Source organism: Pipra filicauda, unplaced genomic scaffold (assembly GCF_003945595.2).
Source record: "Pipra filicauda isolate LSUMZ 115617 unplaced genomic scaffold, ASM394559v2 scaffold125_size2111803_pilon, whole genome shotgun sequence".
Classification (NCBI taxonomy): Eukaryota; Metazoa; Chordata; class Aves; order Passeriformes; family Pipridae; genus Pipra; species Pipra filicauda.
The window spans coordinates 601756-622575 of NW_024103718.1; the positions used below are offsets into that span (position 1 = coordinate 601756).

General features: G+C 36.5%; 1 protein-coding gene across 5 annotated transcripts in view; it reads right to left on the reverse strand.

The window, feature by feature from the left end:
• NALCN (sodium leak channel, non-selective) overlaps nucleotides 1-20820 on the reverse strand; it is a 225406-nt gene that overhangs the window by 56559 nt on the left and 148027 nt on the right. For all 5 annotated transcript variants that reach the window (XM_039389441.1, XM_039389448.1, XM_027730766.2 and 2 more), the window contains 2 exons: nucleotides 8531-8667; nucleotides 6512-6653 (listed from right to left, as the gene is read on the reverse strand). In XM_039389441.1, coding sequence (XP_039245375.1) covers nucleotides 6512-6653; nucleotides 8531-8667 — 279 coding nt within the window. The remainder of the gene's footprint in view (nucleotides 1-6511; nucleotides 6654-8530; nucleotides 8668-20820) is intronic.

The following is a 20820-nucleotide window of genomic DNA, read 5'->3' on the forward strand; positions in this document are numbered from 1 at the left end:
TCTGGATTCCTTGGTAGAAGTGGGGAAAGGGAGAGTACAAGGCTCAAAGAGAAGGGCTTTCCTGTAACCCAGTTCCTCATTGCCTCTCCCTTCACTCCTAACTAATGCATGCTCTTCTCTGTTAAAATACAACAGGACTAAAAATTCTGCCATGTCTGTATTTTGATTGATTGAAGAAAATGGAGAAATATGATCATCCCTTTGTATATAAATGCATCTTCACAGCCTTTGTATCAAACACTTTAAATATTTTAGTGTAAAACTGATGAAGTAGAAAGCAAATGCCAGAAAGAAGTGCTGAGTTATGGTTCTTTTTGAAAATGGAAAAGTATCAAGTCCCCTGCCTCCTTTCTCTCAGAATATAATTGAAAATTGGCACTTTTCCAGACAGAATTTTGAACATACTATTTAAAGGCAAGAGTGACAAAGCAATTTAAAATCATCAGAAGTCAGAGACAGACCATAACAAGAACAGAGTCTTGTTACTATTGCAATTTTGTCTTCTCTGCTCTGAAGGCAAACATAGTCAGAGAAGTAAAACATTACCAGCACAAATGTATATTTGGTAAAATGCTTAATGAGAAGGAAATCTATAAATCGGTTATTTAGACATGGGGACATTGTTACATATCCATTTTATCTGAAAAGAAACAAAATCTTTAAAAATGCAAAACAGACAAAGAGGTCACCTGATTTTTAGTAAACCTGAAACATAATTGCATTCACATATATTAACTTCATTAGAAAGATCTGATGAGAACAGATGTGGGACAAAAATCTTTTAATATTATGACTGTAATGAGCAAGAAAATGCTGGATCCATAGGCCATTATTGTTCCAGCAGGTAGATTGTTTTAATGACTTTTCTGAATGTTACAGCAAGATAGATTTTGGCATTACCCTGTGAATGACATAAATAGATAAGACTTGATGGACTTGGCCATGTTTATTTAACAAGTGGTATATGGAAACTGAAATGGTAGGACAGAGTTCTACTCAGATACTCAGTAAATTAAGAAAAAGCTTGAATGATTTTTGTTGATACTTATGAACAAAGTCCTGCAAGAATTACTTCTGAAAAAAAGGTAGTATTCAGTAGTATTTAAAAATAAATAATGCTTTCTACTTGGAGTTCATGTGCAATTACAATTTATTAGTTTCTGTTATATTCAAAATGAATGTGATAAAATTATTCTTTCAAATTACTTAGAGAAAAGAATAATCAGGAACGCAACAGAATGCTATTGTACTTTTTGTGCCAAAATTCTGCTTTGCACAATAGAATGCCCAAAATAAAGTTCAGAGAAGTTGATTAACTTGGGACATAAGTTTATTACAATAAGAAATAGAAATTCTGGAAATTAGAATTTATGAATAAATACTCTACCCTTGGTTCTTTTCTAAGAAGGAAAAAATACAAATAAGTTATATGAGTATGTCTTCGCACCTGATGGTTTTCTGAAAGATGTCTTGGAACATCCTGTCTTTCATACTAAAAACCATGTTTTAAAAAAGCCGAAAGGCTACTTCAGCTTTTACAGTTAGAAATACTTTCTGCAAAGAGAAGTAGAAGCTGAGCTCAGATCAGGAAAAAAATCAGGACAGAACAAATTTCCAGATTAAACAATGTCTTATTAAGATTAGGTGGCATGTCTCAGCAGCACACAAATGAAGTATCTATGATGTTAACCAAACACGCATTAAACGAAGTATCCATCATGAGGTCTTCCTCTTAATATTCAGAATCCTCCAAGGTAATGGCTCTGGTTACCTCTGAGATCAGCTCTCACTTCCTGATCATGACCTCCCATCACACAGGTACATTCTGCTGTAAGCAGGAAATCAGTGGAAGAGGCATATAGCATGGGAGGTCAAGCTTTCCCAGGAGCTAGACCTTAATGATGCATCTGGCTCCCACAGGAAAAAAGGAATGGCTATGTGATAGTTTTCACCCTAGGCCTTCCTGGAGACCAGCTTGCAACCAGGAAGGAACTAGGGTAGTGACTTAGGAAGTATTCCATGCTATTCCTTTCCGTAACACAACATATAAAAAGGCGCAGATAAGAGAGTTCTCTCTCTTCTCCCTTCCAGTGGCTGAAGACGACAGGTCCCTCTCGCAGACAGTTTTTGCTTGTATAGGCCAAAGCCTGCCTGCTCTGACCTGCCATTATCTCCAGTCTCTCCGGGAGGCATGGGGGAAGTTGGCTGCTGCCTTGCACAGCTCTGCTGTCCTGCTCAGGGAAGTATTTAATTCGTTTTCATATTTATTCATCAGCTCTCTGTTAACAGGTGTATGTAGGAGATATTTGTTGTTAGGTTTCTTTTTATCCCTGTTTCCCCCTCCCTTTTCCCTTTTTCTGCCTCGGGAGCTCCCTGTTGTGGATAATATATTCAAATTGTATATATATAATTGTAAATATATATATTTTTTATAGAATCCTGTTTCGTTCAAACTTCTTTCAGTTTTTTTTCCTGTGGTTTGTTTTTTTTCCTTCCCTTTCTGGGAAGCAGGCCCTGTTGTCAAGTTTTGGAGACTTGTCGGGAAGCCAGTTCAAAACTTGCACAGGCTATTAACTTCAATGTTTGCAAAACTAAAACCAAAACTCATACGTGTGAAAGGAATCAGAAAGGAAACAAGATGATAAATAGGAGAGAAAAGAGAAATTATGTTTGTTACTATGCAATTACTCTTACAAATAGAGAAATAAGGGAGCTGGTTTGCTTACATTCCTCCAATTAAATGGGAGATGCTCAAAGTCTGAACTATAAAATACATGTATATATCAAAGGCTCTTCTATTTTCTTTTGTAATTCAATCTTGCTGTGCTACTGCTGTAAACATGTACATGGGTTATCTGTACATATTGAGCCATAGGCATTTTCAAAGTTTGTCTCATGAGCCTCTCAGTTTTGACTTTTAATTTAACAGCCATGTGCTATGTTTTGTGGCCAAAGATAAGTAACAAGTTCAAAAGTGTCCTTCTTGCAATAATTTTCTGCAAGGCTTCCTAAAAGTTGTATGTCTCTTAGGAAAGCACTCTGAAGTGTCTCTGTGCCCCTCTGATTCTACTCTTGAAGTTAAGAAGGCAAGGCCAATGCTCTACAGCCAACTCAGATGTATTTTACTGGACACCTTATTTGTTGTAAATCTCAGGGTTCGTTTAGTTCTTCATTCCTTGAAACTTGCTGCAACTATTCCTCAGTCTCTTGTGAAAGTCACCACAGGGAGACATCCTTATCTTCTGCCAACTTGCTTTCTTCTCATCCACCCACTCACACTAAAATTATATGTTTCCATACTTCATCCAGTTCTTCTGTCCAGAATTAACTGAAATATTGGTTATCTAAGGAAATTCACAGCATACTGTGAATAATTTTCAATTAATGGCCTGCAGACCATATCAGGACAAACTAGATCAGCACACAGTGGAGGAGGTCTGTGGCAAGATCAATGAGTTTAAGAAAATTTGCTCTGCAGGACCTCAAGTGCAGAGCAAAAAATGATCATCCTGCATTTCCAGCAGTGTTAAGTTCAGAGAACCCCAGAGAACCCCGGTTTTACACACAAAATGTTACAGATAATATTAAATAACTCAAACAAAGCATTGGGCTAAGCTGCCTATCAAGCATCTGTATCTGAGAGAGCCCAGGTGTAGCCAACACTGGAGGCAGAAGCACTGTAAAATTTGTATATACACATCCACTCAGACAACACATACTGAGAGTGAACTCTTAGGGGATGTATAAAGAGAAAAGGCATTTAGGTATCTATAGGTGATTTCTTATGTTAGTGTTTGGTTAGCTTATTACGTTCATAACAGTTTAAAAATTTTAAAGAGTTAGAAAAAGTGCTGGAACTCACAGACTTGACTAGAAAAAGAGGAGTACAGCAAAGAAATCTGTTTTCCAAAGCTGTTCTTTTGATTTGGCATAGATGAATATAATTTTAAACTGATTGTAGTCATGGTTACAGTAATATACACAACTATATATTTTTTTCAATTTTTTGAGAAGGTAAAATACCTTAAAAAAAGAAGAAAGAATTCAATGAAAATCTCCTCACCTTTTACAACTTAAAACAACTTTTAAAGGAGGTGGATAGTTATAATACTGAAAAAAACTCACTACATCCATTACATAAGAGAACATATATAAGATCTGCTCTATTGATCATCACAAATTATGGATCAGATTGATTCTGAACACAAAAACAACACTATATACATATACATACATATATATATATATAGTGGCAGGTTTTTAGAGAAAGGAAGAAAAGAATGTTGCTGAAATGGAAATAAGGGAAAAATAAAAGAATGTATGGATTAAGTACTTCCTACCCCTTCAGCAGGTGTCGAACATAGAAATACTGACTTAAGTCCAGGGGCAACTCAAGAATTAGCCACAGTTCAGGCATTACAAAGGAAGAGTCCAATCTGCCAGCAGAATCTTACCTTTTGATTCCACTTTTTTTTCATAAACTACAATGGAAAAAAGATGTGAAAAGTCTCTGAAGCTATCCTCCTGCTATCAGGAGCAGTGAAAATGTATCCTACTAGGCATTAAGATTAGTAAAATGTTTTGTTGGGTTTCTTTTTCTACGAAGAAAAGTAAAGTATGTATGTAAAGTTTATACTCAAGCAAAACAATCATTCCAAGCATGTTTTAAGGATATTTTTAACAAGATTTGTTCATACAAAAGTGAGGTTGCCTTGGCAACTGTAACTATAGAAAGGCAGAGTAATTACTTTCACAAATCCTTCCTAGTACTTTCTCCTCTTAATAGGGATGTGTAAATACCTTGTTTTAAGCTACATTTACCTGAAATATTACTCATCATTGTTTCTATCCTTGAGGCATGAGAATCCTAAAGTATGTGCTTAAAGCAGGTTGAATAGTACAAAACCAATTTCCAAATGCCTACTTCAATTAAAAAATGAAAGTCAGATCATGCATATCTGCTCTTGAAGTGAATATTTGAAAAGAATCCAACATTCTGTTTTCATATTGCAAGATCTCACTGAATAAACAGTACCATGTATTCAACTGTCTTCAAACATAAAAACAGTTCACTTTTGTGAACAGCAGGAATAAGGAATTAAGCTGCAACTTAAAATACCTAAACTATACTCATGTAAACAGATCTACTGCATTATTGCACCGCTCTGTGTTGCACACTATGGACTTACCTGTGTGTCTGAAACAACTTTGTTCATCCCTTTATTACGTGGTAAAAATGTATTTTGATTTCCCTGACATAGTGTTTGAGCTCCATTATCAGTGATGTTTAGCATAGTTCTACTAACTCCTAGGCTGGTCATTTAATAACTTATCCAATTTTGATTCTGTGCTTGTTAAAACAGATGATGTCCATTTAGGCTTGATTACTTCCTATGGCCTTCCTGGACTGATTTTGCCACAGACCTCCCTCTCAGGCCATGCTGTTCAGCTTTGGCTTACTGATGCCATAGAATACATCAGCCACAGGAACGTCTTCTTGCACCAAACTAGGGAAGGCAATTAACAGTAGCTTGAAAATTGACTATTTTCATTCATTATCAGAAGAGTAATCTTTTCTCCAGGTCTGCTTCCTGCCTTTATGAATGCTGTTCTGAGTTATGGTTGCAAACCACACTCTAGGAAAGCCAGTTATAATGAGTAACTGCAACACATAGACTCTTTTCTTGTATGTGATTCTGTAACTTAAAACATATCTAAAAAACACAGTACCCTGTAATAATACTGAAAGTACTTTTATCTGTTCAAATGTCACTAAGTTGCACAATACTACAAGTGATCAAGGACAGATTTCACTCTAGATGCCACTAGAAATCAGGGAAGCCAATATCTTCCAGGATGCACATGAAATTTTTTTCTGCTCCTGTAGTTTTGTAAGGTGTCAGAAGTCACATACATTTAGTTACAGTGCATCATCATCATCGTCATCATTCCGAGCAGTTTTGGTATTTTTCAAATCCAACCATCCATGTCAGTCTGACTGGGAGACTAGCAGCATTTAGAAAAAGGGGTATCAAATATGTGTTGAGCACCTGTTTTCCAGTGATTCTCAGGCTTAGGTTAATGTCCTCTAAATAATTAGAATAATTATTAAATTTTTACTCATCTTCAATGATTACACAGAGACCTTGCTTCAGTGAAGTGTGTTTTCAATGTTGTAATAGTATTGAGGCACTCAAAAATTATATTCGGAAACTTTAATTGTCCACTAGCTTCTCAGTAATTAACAGCAAAACTACTTCAAAAAATAGCTTCAGAAGATGCATGCATTAAATAAAATAATGTATCAAATCTTGAATTTTGAATTCAAAAGAGATGGGAAAATTTAACAGACATATCTATGATGCCTGTTGTAGGCTAAATAAATATAGCCCTTTAACCTGTGTTCAATCATCCTAGCTTGTATTTATCTTTTACGTAGCTATGAATAATCTGAAGTCTTTCCCCACAATACTCAAGGAAAGACATACACTGCCCTGTACTCCTGATTTACCTTTTGATCAATATATTTGTTTTCTTCAATTGCCGATCTTTTAGAGTGGTCGCACGAGGAAGAAGATGCTGAAGGAAGTCTTCGCAGCAAACAGCTGGTATCTTGTTGCTGACGATCAATAAACTGCTTCATAAAACTTTCCCTTGTGAACAAAGAAGATATTGATGCATTAGAACCCCAGGAAGAGTTAATATTTGGTTTTCCTTATGATGTCACAACCCACTAGTTGCTAAGATAAACTTCCGAGAAAAAGTTGTACTGGACTATAGATTTATAAATGAACAGAGTGCCAGAACAACTGATAATACTTCATTTATTAAAGAAATCCACAAGTGAATTGAGAGGTAGGTCACTTGTGTGTAGATTCAAGGAAAATAATTATATTGCTTTTATTATTTATTTATTTACCAATATAAATGCTAAATATTTCAAGTGCCTTTTGCAGTTTTCAGCTCTTTTGAGCTCATTAAACAGCAAGTTGTTACTTGACTGTAAATCAAATTCTAATATAACCCAAAGGAAACATAGTCTCTGTGTGAAATTCTTTCTTGAAGATTTCAAACAACATCTGTTCATATAACTGCTTTGAATGCCAGTATTAGGGTGCTTCAGCAATTCTGTGCCTCACATATGTCATGTTTAAAATGCAGAAGCATTTCTGTTTACAACAAATGTACATTCATTTTGCTGTATTTTAAGTTCAGCAGAGTTGTCTCTTTTCAGTGTAAACTGACTATGTCAAAACTAATTTACTCTGGAGAGATATTTCTATATGGTGCAATAACTTCAGATTTAAAGATATGATTTGCTAGTGCTACTTTGAAGTCTGTTTCAGTAGTTAGTATGATTACGAATTAGTATAGAGTACGTTAGGGAAAACAAAGCTAGAAAGAAATACCTGAAAAAGACTAAGACTAGTAGAAGAATGCCCTCCATATATAAACAAAGAGTATTTTGATACTAAAAGCAAAATATCTGTGATTGCTTCCTTGAGGTTTCGAAGGTGTTTTTCCTGACTCTTCCTTTCATTCAGCTAAGATACTATAAACAGGACAAACCAGTTGCCTTAGCTTTCTTGTGACTTTAATCAAAATAAATGTAATCTCAGGAGACTCAGAAAAATGGCAGCAATCTTTCACATCATCCTTTCTCCCAGCATGTAGTTATTGAGGATATTAGAACGGGCATGACCAGAGGACCTGCTTAGCCAGCCTGTGCTGTTTCAACAAACTTTGCAGCTTGTATATGCTAGAGCAGTCCTTTATGTAGGCTTTTTTTGACTTCAAGCAAAAATAATTGTAACTGAATGGTTTGGGTTGGGTTTGGGTTGGAAGGGAACTTAAAGATCACCTTGTTCCACCCCCCTGCCATGGGCAGGGACACCTTCCACTAGACCAGGTTGCTCAGAGCACCATTAAACCTGGCCTTCAACACTTCCAAGGATGGGGCATCCACAACTTCTCTGGGCAAACTGTTCTAGTGCCTCGCCACCCTCACAGTAAAAGAATGATCTAATAGATAACTGAGGGTCTGATCCTTTGTTAAGGTGAGTCTTATAGAAAAGTGATAACTATGCAAATACAAAGAAGGGATGAGGTCATCACAGAGTAACTGGTATTGGATGGTCTATGTTATCCCCTCTAATATTTGCTGCCAATTCACCCTATCTCTAAAAACCTACTAGTTGTCTAAAAAACAACTGTTAGTTGTTCATGTGAGCCAAGAATCTAAAATCCAAATGGGAGCGGAGAAACAACACACTTTTCAATTATATTGTGCTTGTGTCAGTTTTGGTCAATCTAGCTGCTTGTTGTCAGGAGTGCTAGGATTTTTTTCTCCCCAAACGTAAAAAAAGGTAAACCCAAAATGTCACATCTTTTGAATGCCTACGTTAATTCTATTTAATTTCTGATTTTCTGAACTATCTGCCTAACCCACAAGAAAAAATGTTAAATATTTTGGGTACTATGTGGCCCCAGAAAAGTTTACAGCATAGTAGCAAAGGAAATATTTCAATACCTTATTTTTGGAACTGTGAAATCTGAAGGAAGTTTGGAGATTTTCACCATTTGTGGTCTGTTTGGAAATTTTTCAAAGATGCGTAGACGCAATGGAAGCTTCTCCTTTGTGTCTGCATTAGCTTCACTTTGCTTTAGCTGAAAACAGGGAAATAAAACAAATGACATAAAGAGAAATTTTACTCCATAATATACCACTCTTATTTTTCAGAATCCAAATAATAATGGCAATCATTTTAAGAAACAGAAGATGGCAGCAAAGACCTGCGGAGGGTAAATTTGATACACGAGTTTTTTGGTCTTCTTGTGCCGGAAAAAGACAAATATATAACAATACCATGCTTTAACTGAAAGACACAAAATGTGAGGATTGTAAATAATTTTAATTTTAAAATACAAAGCATATTAGTGTCCTATTCAATATGCTTATTTCTACATTTTCTTCACAGATCCCTAACACTTTATCAAGCAAATAAACACGCATGATCTTTTCTTATTAGGCATATCTTTTTGTATACGCTGACAGCTCTTTGATATTCAAGGACAACACAGCACTTTAAAAGGCAGAAATTTTAAAGGCATCCAGCTCTCAGAATACAAAAATAACAAGAAAATCACATTTAGATTAGTATTATAAGCAATAATAAAGAACTCAAAAGAATCCATCTACATCAGCAATACTGAGCTGCAGCACATCACATAACATATTTCGAATTTGTAACTATCCACAAACAGTTATTCCATGGAACATCACACATCCAAGTACAGAAAAGGCAGATGCATCTATCTATGTGGACAGATGATGGCTAAATCAAATGATATAAGATAAAAAAGATATGCTATAGACATATGATTCCTGAATTGACTACCTTATGTAGCAATTCAGTTGTGTCATTTCAACAAAATACTATGTCAAAAAGAAGCAGTGAAATTAATTTTCACATTTATTTTAAACTGTATGTGTATTGTATGCTATTTCAACAAGAATATATCTAAATGAAATTTTAATTCTCCTTCTCACCCCTGCGTGTGAGCAAAGGATTAGAAGCTTATATTTTAGCAGAGATTTTCACCATCAGCACCCTGCAGAAAATACTGCTGATAGACATCAGCTATAGATTTTTACCAGGGGCAATTGCCCAGAAAGTTGAACAGAGTTTTAACTCTCACTTGCCCTGCCTACCGAAATGCACGCTCCCACAGTATGCTATAGAAGAACAACTGCTCTGCTGCACTGTCATGCTATCAGCAACATCATCACTTCCAGCCACAGGACAGCTTAAAATGAAAATCAATTCATATTTGGTTGGATGCAAGTTGTCATGTGGCTGAAAACTGAAGAGCTACAAAGACTAATTAATGGTGAAGCACTGAGTCAGAATAAAAGGGGAATATTGCATATATCTGTATTGTGTCCAGTCCTGTTTCATTGCTTTATTAATGATCCTTAAAAGGAATAAATGATGACATTAGCACCCACTTGGTATTAAAATGTGAAGAGTTACAAATACCATGTGGGACAAGGAAAAGGATGCATTTAGAAACAGCGTCAGGAAATAACAGACTGAAAAAATTCTAGATAAAGAATAAGAGCAGAAGCTAAACAAGAATTGAACTTCCATATAGCATCAAAAGGTCAATTTGGGCACCAATTACATTACCTGCCAAAGGCTATACTCACAACCAAGCTCTGTTGGGTAGATATTACAGAGTTATGAAAAATGGTACAGAAGTCCACAGCTCCTCTCTGTGCTGCTTTAAAGAGACCATATCAGGGTATGCATAAATTTCTAAATACCATTTTACCATTTTCATACTCACAAGGCAAAATAGTGCTGAAGAGAGGCACGAAAACCAGGAGAGTGCTACATAAACTAACAGGGGCAAGGGAGAAAAAAGGAGAGAAAGACTATAAAATTTATTCCACATCTGCAATAATGGATAATAAAGTAAGGGTAGGGGAGATGTAAATTTATATAAGAAATATTTGAAAACAAATTATTTCAAGAATATAACAGTGTATACCAAACAAAGGAATGAGAGGATGAAATTTAGAAAGAGAATTTCGAGGATGAGAATAAAGATTTCTAGTCTTATGGGGAAATTTCTGAGTGTTCAAACAGATCTCTGGAGGGGAGTGCCTCATCATTTCAAATTCAGACCACTCAGAACCCCCGAAATGCCAGAGTATTGCTGCAAGAAATCACTCACAAGGAAACCAGGCTTCTCTGCAAAACTGTACTGTTGAAAAGCTTAAGGAAGGGACTATTTCTAGAAGAAAAAAAAAAGGTTTCCAGTTTCTGACACTTGATTTTTTTAATAAGAAGACACTGCATAAATATGCACATTTTGGCATGGAAAATGTCACTTACAGCTATGAACTCCTGTTTGCAGAAGTCAGTGTATATAGAACAGAGACTATTGCAATGTTGTCTGAAGTCTTAGTGCAGAACAGATCAGGGAGAACTTGAAAGCAGGAAACTGTGTAGTTCAAAAGGTAAACAAGGCAACAGGAGAATGATTCAAGATAGGTTTTAAAATAACTTAAAGTCAAAGTAGTTCTATAGAATATCTCCAATTACTCATGCTGTGATAATATTACATATTGGGGAGCATGAGGCATTTAGCTTCACTAAGTTCTTCTCCTTGCACTTAAGGTGTAATTACTACTCCACATGACATACATCCTGTTTTGTATTGCTGCTTAAAACCTTTATATTTCAACTTTCTTTAACACATAACAAACATATATTTTTAAAGGTACAGGATTATGGTGAAATGGGGTTATGATAGTGCATATGATAGTGCAGAGTTTCTAGTAACAGCTAGACCCAAATAACCCAAGAAACACATATAAAATATTAGGTCATTTTTCTCTATGATTTTTAGGTTTTATTTATTACTCTTCCTATTGGCACACTGGCCTGATTTGCTCTGCATGGCCCTCAAGCTCCAGTCCCAAGAGCCTACTGGGAATGGTTCAACAATATTTTGTCATCCTGGTCTGGCTGAATTCTCTTGTGGATGGTGGAAAACATTTACGTCTGTAAAGCCGTTGAAGGAATTTGTGTCTATGTCCACTACTGCCATGATGCTTGAGTTTGGAGGAGCAGATTTAGTGGCACACACATATAGTAAAACTGTCTGCTCTAAACCTGTATCCAAATAGTACATAAATGGTGAGGAGTGTCAGAGAGGATATTTTAATTTAGGATTTCTGTGGTCATTTGAACAGGTCTCTAAAAACCAAGTTCTCCCTGATCTGTTCACATAATTGTCTCAGATCAATACAAAAGACAGCTGTGAGAAAGGCAGACTTACAGAAATAAGATTTGTACTATTTGACTCTCACAGAAAGGCATTATGGGCATGTCTCCATTTGGTCTGGAGCAGTTTGAAGTTTGAATCATCAGCATGTGTTTTCTGGTTCAGTTTATGAGCTGTGTTGGTAAGCAAACCAGATTCTTCTCAGAGGAAACAAAACCACAGGCTCCAGCTTGGTTACATAAAAAATGCGGTCCAGGCTTAAGGATCACAACCAGTGGCTGGTCCTTAGGGTGGCCTTGAACCCCATGTGTGATGGGGCACATAGTCCAATGTGAGACTGAATCTGTTCTGAAGCAAACCCCTCTGACCTGCACACTGTACATGCAACAGCCACAGCAACTGTTTCATTGTGCCAATTCTCTCCGATGGCACAGCCCAGGTCTTACATAGTACAATCTAATCCATATTACTCATTGCAGCTTCACTTGTAAATTTTTTTGTGACTTCAAGGCTTGCTTACAAAAACATGATTGCCAAAATCAGCTTTAGTATAATAAACATCTTGGTCCTTAAAAATTAAAAGAATCTGTAAGTGGTTGTCCTAAATACACACAGTAGGATGAGTGGTGGTGAAAGTGGAAGACCGGGAAAGGCAGAGTGCAATAAAAGAGACAGCAGGTAATGACTGTCAATGAGGAAAAGCGTCAGGATTATCTTTTTCGCACAGAGGTACCCTAGCTGTGGTCAGACAATTGTGCTAGGATGATCTGAAAAGCAATCACTGCCCTGCTGGAGAGAGCATCCTTTCTGTCATGAAGCCAGTGTCTCCTGTGTAATCACACTAGTCCTACCAGGCCAGAAAAGCCACAGCAACAGACTATTCACACACCATCCCACCTCTGCCAGGTACTAAAGCATTCTCATCTGTGTATCACAAATGTATTACAGTACTTGAACCACCCAGTATACACTGTTATCTAGAACTTTGAGAGTAAGGTAATAAATGGTGGTTCTTACTTTTTTTTATCTTAAAACATTGTAGCACTATAGTCACCCAGATAGCAATCACTGTAAATGTGCTCAAGGTGAAATTAGTGAGTTCTTTTAAAGTGCATATTGCAACTCCTGTGATAGCAGTGAATGGAGTTGCTGAAAAATCACTAAAGAATTGGAATGAGACAAGAAGCAGGACCTGATTAGGAGGGATGCATTTCCCCAGTCTTTCCCTATGTTCAGCAGAAGAGACATGCACAGTGAATTTCAGATCTTCAGGTGAATGCAGGGTAGTATCACACATGCCCTCCAGCTGACATCCTCTTCTGTGGAAGCAGGATGTGAGAAGTGTCTGCACATGCAAAAGTCTCATGATGGACTCAGGTGGGAGCTGACAGACTGAAAGGTGGAAGTGCTTCAGGGTCTGGTAATATGAACAAGATCACTCAAACAGTTCAAAGGGCAAACTAAGGTCAGTAACTCTCAATATCACCAATTTGCATTTAGAGACAGAAACATCCTCAAAAGTATTGATCTGGGCAAAAGAAACCAAAAGCTCAAATTTAACATAGTCATCGAGTCTCTAAGATATTGACAGTTTGGTGAGAAACAGAATTAACCATATCCAAAGGGATAAGACCTACCATTCCTAACTTTTTGTTTTGTTCTGTATTCATTTAGTTCTGATCATGGAAGAAGAGCCAGTAATGTGCAAAACTCAAAGAGTGACAGATGTAGTTTTCAGATGGCCTGTGAGGCAAATGTATGTGAAATTCACTTAAACGCTCTGTAAATATTTCAATGAAATCAAATGATTATAAAAATTTGCAGCAATGCTCTAACTCTTTCATTTTAGTTGACAGTTTTCAAAACAGGCTGAGATCAATCATGTTCCAAATTAAAAGCTTTACTACTGATGTACACAAAACCTATTTAGGAACTGGCCAGCTGCCCAGAATAATTTCATGGTGACTGAAAAGTTCAAACCTTTTGTGAAAGTTCAGGGGGAGTCACTAGTGGATAGTTTTAAATTAATATTGTTTGGTATATTATAGTGCACTACTAAATAACAACATTTTTCACTGCAAATCTCCTTTAGGGGCTGTATTTGAAGAATAAAATGACTATACAGTATCTGTGCTGCATGCTTAGCAAGATATACTACGTGCTCCAACACCAAACATTGAAAACAAAAGTGCACATGGATGAAAGACATTATAAACTGATACCAGCACCCAACCAACAGCTTTGCATAATTTTTTACCTATCCAGATTCTCAGAATTACCATCACCTTTGGTTTGTCAAAAGGAGCTTTGAATGAAATCCAAGTAATTAGCATAAAATGACATGTAAATTAAAGAACTAAAAATCAGAAAGGCAGACCAAACAAACTACTTTTTTTCCTTTCTGTTATTATTCTCAAATCCTATGGATCAGGAAAATTTTTGGACATGAATGAACTATACTTAAAGAAGATATGCATATGGGTAGGCTGTACTATTTGGCTCTTGGTTCTTCTAGGACCTGAGACATAATTACATCGGTTATTTTTCCACAGGTTTTCCAATTGTTCAAGGTATCTAAAACAACATGTGAGGTTTTATGAGCAATTTTCTTGTGCAGCACCTCCACAGGATGACATTTGGGTTGTGTATTGCCTACTTTGAGAGGCAGTTTGGCAGGAGGTGGGAGAGCATTACTGTTTGTCTTAGAGTCCAACCTGGTGAAGCCTTGTCTCTGCTTTCTTTGAAAGCAGTCCCTCCATTAAAATATTCCCTGAACTACATCAAAGTATTCTCTGGAAGAAAGTAGCAGGAGCTAGAGGAGAGAGCCAGCAGTGAGGGAAGAGTTAAGCAGCACGCACAGACAAGTGGTCAATGCTTAAGCTTGCTCTCTTGTCCTCTTTTAGGCAACTGGTTAGATGTACCAGTAGTGAATTCTGCCCTTCAGGCTCATGTATATAAATGGGTACATTGCAAGTAATAAAAAATGCTCCCATGTGGGTACTGTAAAACAGAACCCCAATTGATTTTAATCACATTCTGCACTGCCATGGGGAATTTTCAGTGAAATATACCAAAAACTATGATTATGGTGGTGCTGGCATTCAGAACAGAGACTGCATTGTTGATAATGATAAAGGTAAAATAAACTGAAAAAGTTCCTAGCAGATGGAGGAACAAGATTACATATATTTCTTATATGCATAAGATCTGTTTTTCTTATAAGCAACATTTCTCTGTCACCAGGTTTATATGCTGTGTGTAATACAATTTGGTGCTGTGCCTGCTATTTCCCAATTGTTCATTTAGATAATTTTTTCTTCAATTTTGCATGAAGTCTTCAAAATTTAACAGATTTTGAGTAAGGTTTCACAAATGTGGGGTTTTTAATAACTTCCTTCTAGCTCCTATCAGTTTTTCAGGAAAAAATCCTGCTGACAGGATATGATTCCAATTCCCATAGTGCAAAACTTACCTAGCAAAACTTGACTAAGATGTAGTCTATTTATCTAAAAGAGGACAGAAATCCAAATTTTCAGAGAGTTTTCCTTTGATCAACTGAGATAAATAAGACAAATTTTTCAGAGCTATTACTTCATACTGCCTACAGACTGGTAAACATTGCTACGTGGATTACACTTAAGCCATATTTACAAATATTTTTCCCTCTGCAGTGGCAAGCATTATATAATTTAAAAGAACAGGTGATCCAAGATTCTGTGCAGTCAGTGTTCGTAATCAGGGCCCCAGGTATGTGCTTATCAGACAAGATTCAACCTTCTTGCCTTTAGACTGAGGTACCTACCTGAATTAACTTAGTTAAGGTCTGTCTTATAGCCAAAAGTGACCAGATGTGTAGAGACCAGTTCAGATCTTGGGTTGGCTATATATTTCACACATGTTTATCTTTTCCCATTGACTAACTAGGCAACTTGAATCCAATATGTTCTTTAAATCAGATGTCTGACTCCCAATGTTAGGCAGGATGAATCTAGGCCATAGCATCCATGATGGTATTCATCTTAGTTAATTACAGTTGTCCAAATGTGAAGTAAATTGTACAATCATTTAGGCACTTATATTTAAATGAAAAAGGTATCCCCAGATATTGACTCACCCTATACTAACATATAAGTAAGACAAACAAGATAGACTATTACCTCAGGGTAACTCCTTCACTGAATGTAGAGACATTAGATCTACACCAGTAACCTAATGGGGTATGGGCCTAAGAACTGGAGTAAGACTGTCGATACTGCTAGCAAGATTGACTACACGGTTTTGGCCTCTTATCATGCTTGAGCACAGTTTGGGGCTTACCCTAGCTGGGGACATTCCCTACAGGCAGTATGGACACTTTCTATTTAAATGGTAGATAGTTTTGGGGAGGGAAAATAACTTAACTGTACATACAAGCCAGGCTGTGCCACTTAGCCAGCTCTAGGGACAGAGAGCAGGTTCTGGACTGCTATCTCAATACACATCAGCTAAATTACTAGCTTTGAGAAGATGCTCTAGTTTAGGTAAGAAGGTTTAGGTAAATTGTTTATAGATTCATAGAATAATTTAGGTTGGGAAAGACCCCTAAGATCATCGAGTCAAACCATGAACCTAAGATTGTCAAGATTTCTTTTATCTTAGATGAGATAAACCCCACCCTTATTCTAAAACAGTTCAGGGGTAGGTACCTCTTTTTGATGGATAGTTTAAAGTAGATAATGAAAATTAAACATAAATGTAATGCTAACATGTATAGTTCTTCTTTTTGCTGTTTCACATATAAATGTAGCTTTACCATTTTCATATTCATTATTTTTCTCTTGGGATAAGTGGCAGAAATATTTTTGTTTCCATACAAAGGTTAGTGAGTACCAAAAGAACATACATTATAATAAAAAAAGCATTGCATGCTCTATTACATCAGCAGAAACTGCTTGAGACTTCATTTAAACTAGGCATCATTATTTGTTATGAACAATAAGCAACTAAAATATTTTCAAGCGAACAATGGAACAACATGTATGAATTCTGCTCTTGTACAAACATAATCATTCAACATGGACTATTACAATGTGTTCATCTTCAAGATTCAGGGCAAAATTCAGTACAGCCTGAAAAGGTGCTTCTGCACAGGAAGCAAAGAAAGTACCATTGCAAGACAATTCAGAGACTTAATGTTTACTTTCTTATTCTAGATTCTACACAAAGGAAGATTCCTGGAGGTAGCTTTGTAAATGGTGCTTACCTAAATGTAGCTGAGACATACAACTTCCCTTAACATAATTATCAAACGTGATAATTAATGCATTACTCTTGGTCTTTACTCACAGGAGTAAGCAAACATCAACGACAGTGCACAGTACTTTTTTTCTGTATTTTTTCCAGGTGCTTTTATAATAACCACCATTATCATGTGCATTTGTTTCCTTAAATGTATTCGGCTAAATATGCATGTGGCTGTACATTTGATCTGATCTCCACATAGTCGATTTGTTTGAGACTGGAAAACTGAAGAGGGTTTGTGGAGAGACCACAGAAATTTCATCTATAATGTCATTCTAGAGAATATAGAGGAATACTCTTCACAAGGAGACTTGGTCACAGGACAGGAGGCAAAGAGCATCATTTGCTTCATGAAAGAAAAATCTCTTTAGACAGAATAAAGTAATTCTTCTTTATGAAGACAATCACTGGAATAAGTTGCCCAGAGAAGCTATGCTAAGTTTATCACTGGAGATATTCAGGAACTGACCTGACAGGACTCTAGGTAACCATATCTAATGGCCTGCTTTCAACAACAGGTTGGACCAGGTGTTGTCCAGAAGTCCCTTCCATCCTACACTTTTCTATGATTGTATGATTTGGTGATAGCTGTGAACTGCAAGACAACAGATCCTTATTATGCTCTTCAGTTTCACTCTTGTGTATATGCATGTGTCATCTCTTAGTAACTTGGCCTTTTGTTCAAACCATTATGAGGCTCTGTTAGATTCTGTGAGAAGATAATATAACTCAAATTGAAAATATGTAACTCACATAGTGGACCAATTCCTACAATTGAGTATCCTTACTTAGAAAATGTAACTGAAGTTAAGAAAAAATTCACAGATGTAGTTGAGGCCAGAATCTAGTACATTTTGTTCAACAGGGGAGACTTTGAGCAAATCAGCTGCCCCTTGGCTTTTTGTGGTTGGCTGGTTGGTTTGTTCATTTTGAAGTAGAGGCAGAACATTTAATTTGACATAAGTGGCCTGAGTTTTAGATTCACTGCAGTTTCACAGTATTTCTCCAGTACAGGAATTCAGACAGAAAATTAATTTTACCAAAGGACATGCAGAGGCAAACCTACATGAGTGGTAACTGGGAGGTCACAGAGGCTGATCCAAATTACTTCAGAAACCTTCTACGCTGGACTAGATGAAAACAAAGATAATTTGATGTTACTGGCTGCCCTTTCTCCCACACAAGTTTGCTGATGAAATTTTAGCCAGGGCTAGATTCCTGCATTCTGTTATTCCCTTTCACAAGAGATGGAGAGAGTTTTCTTTGTATCCTTGTGGTGATAGACTGCTTTTTTAAAGAGGAAGATACGGGTAAGAATTCTCCCTCAGTTTTGAAATAGTGCTCCCACTCATTGGATATTATGCAAGAAAACCGTGCAGGCTTTCTCATCTTCTGTCATGTTTTTAAAAGAGTGTCTGATCCATTCTTGAGGAACTATAAAGGGAGAAACCCTCTGAATTCTATGTGGAAGTGACTGACTTACACTCAGGTACCTAAAAATGGCAGTAAAAATAAAATGAATTAGTTATTTTAAGTAGACAGTAATTTTTAATGACTGAAAAAGGAATTAAATCTCATGCAAAGGCCAAGCCTCTACTTTTTTTTAAGTATGCAGAAGTCGATTACAATGTGTGCACAAGTGCAAAGATTCACATGCTGCTATGGGCCTAAAACATGGTTAAGGAAAGGTGATGCAGACAAAAAAAAAAAAAGGGGTACAAACACAGCATGGATTTTCAAGAATCCATTGCCATACAAATAACTAGTAATGCTACATAAGCCCTGTCCTTCATTCCAAACTGCTGCAGGGCTGCCCCTTTATTCAGAGGATGGAGCATCTAGAATCATGTATGTGCCCTGACAAACACTTGTATCTTCCTTTGCTATCAACCAAATAAAACAAAAGATAAAAAAGATAAAAAATAAAGATTAGGTGAGCTCCTGGTGATATAAAAGATAGGTAAGCATTTTCTTCCATAGTAATATAAATGAAGCAGCAGAAGCTTACATTTATATTTTGTTACTCCTATTCACACATTCATAGCAAATTTGACTCCCATCTCTCCTTGAAAAATGTGTGCTTTGAATATGATATTTGGCAAGAAATTTTCAAAGGTCTCTATTTTATACCATAAAACCTTCTTCCAAGAGAAAAGCTCTTGAATTTATTGAGTTTTCTTCACAGATAATACGGTATTGCATATACTAGGAATTGGCAACTTCTGAATTGATACTTAGGTGTTATTTTCACCATTGAAAATAAAACGTATGAGCCAGAATTTGTGATCCATTGATACTGTTTTTAAAAAAGGTGGCAGATGAGGTAAGAGATAGCAAAAAAATTCAAACAACAAAGGTGTTTTGAAGCTACAGCCTTCAGGAGACTTTGAAAACTTTCTTAGTTATTAAAAAAGAAATAGTCCAGCATGAGCAGTTTTCCAGATGACCGTGTTTTCCAGTCTCGAAAGGTCAGCTTATTTTCTAGAAATGGACACAGTCTCCATAAAACTTGCTACTTTTGAAACAGTGCTACTTTGAATTCTCTGCATATGGTCCAGGAATGGGGGACCAACTTGAATTTTGTGAACTTTCTATTTCCTCTATGATGAAAAGAAGGATTTTATGCATTTTATGTAGTACTTAAAATTCAGTTTGGAACCATTACTGTACTTTACATTTATTAATAAAATGTGCTCTACACTTATCTTTGCTGCCACTTGTTAAAAATCCATTTACACGGGATCAGATATAATGAAAAGGTAATTTTCCATTTTTATTCTACTTTATAGTTATTTCCCATTTAGAATTACCTCAAATACGGTCCTAAGAATAAAAATATTCTGGAGGCAAGTAAAACTAACTAGGCTTAAAAAAGCTCCTTGATTTTCACATACACATTCACATTTATAGGATTTTATGCTGAGTGTGTTTAAATTAGATATACCAATTATACCACCTTGTTCACACAATATGTTCATGAAAAATCCCCATGCTGAAACTCCCACTTTAATGCTAAAACCTCAGCACACAAAATTTGGAAGTGATGCAACTGCTGAAATTGTCATTGGCATCTTCCTAGATCTGCTGAATGACTGGAGATGCTGGGTGAAAGGCAGAGGGTTCCAGCAACATGTTCTGACCAAACGTGTTCAGCATACCAAATCCTATCTTTTCCATCTCCTCCTCTTCTGATAGATAAAATTGCACTTCTGAGATATCACTCAACATAGCTTTTGCAGTCAGGTACTCAAAAAAACAATTAGCAGTGTTTGACCTGTCATTGTTCATGGTCTCAATTAAAGGCAATAGTGAACTATGTGCTTTGGTTCTACTTAACAAAAATCTGGGGAGAAGGGGGCAGAGGAAAAGGAATACGGATCATAAAGTGTGAGCACAGTTTTGCTTCTTGCTGAAAAAAGGAGTTGTTAATAGGTCTGCCAAAATGATATCTGCATTACCAGGACAGTGAGACTTCTTGGTATTAAAAGGAGTAAGGTCGAAACTGTCTTCTGAATGAATAATGACTGTATCTGGATGGCCTGGACTTCCCCTAGAAAGACCTTGGTTTCAAATACTAAGCTGCCTCACCAGAAAAGAGAGCTGAGAAAAGTAAATGGAGACACAGGGAAAGCAAAAAGATGAAATCCATGAAAAGCAGTTCCAGCAAAGCATCAGCGAGCCAGTTGCATGAAGGGAGACAGGACTTCTTATTATTTTAGACTGACTTTCTAATACTTTTTCTAT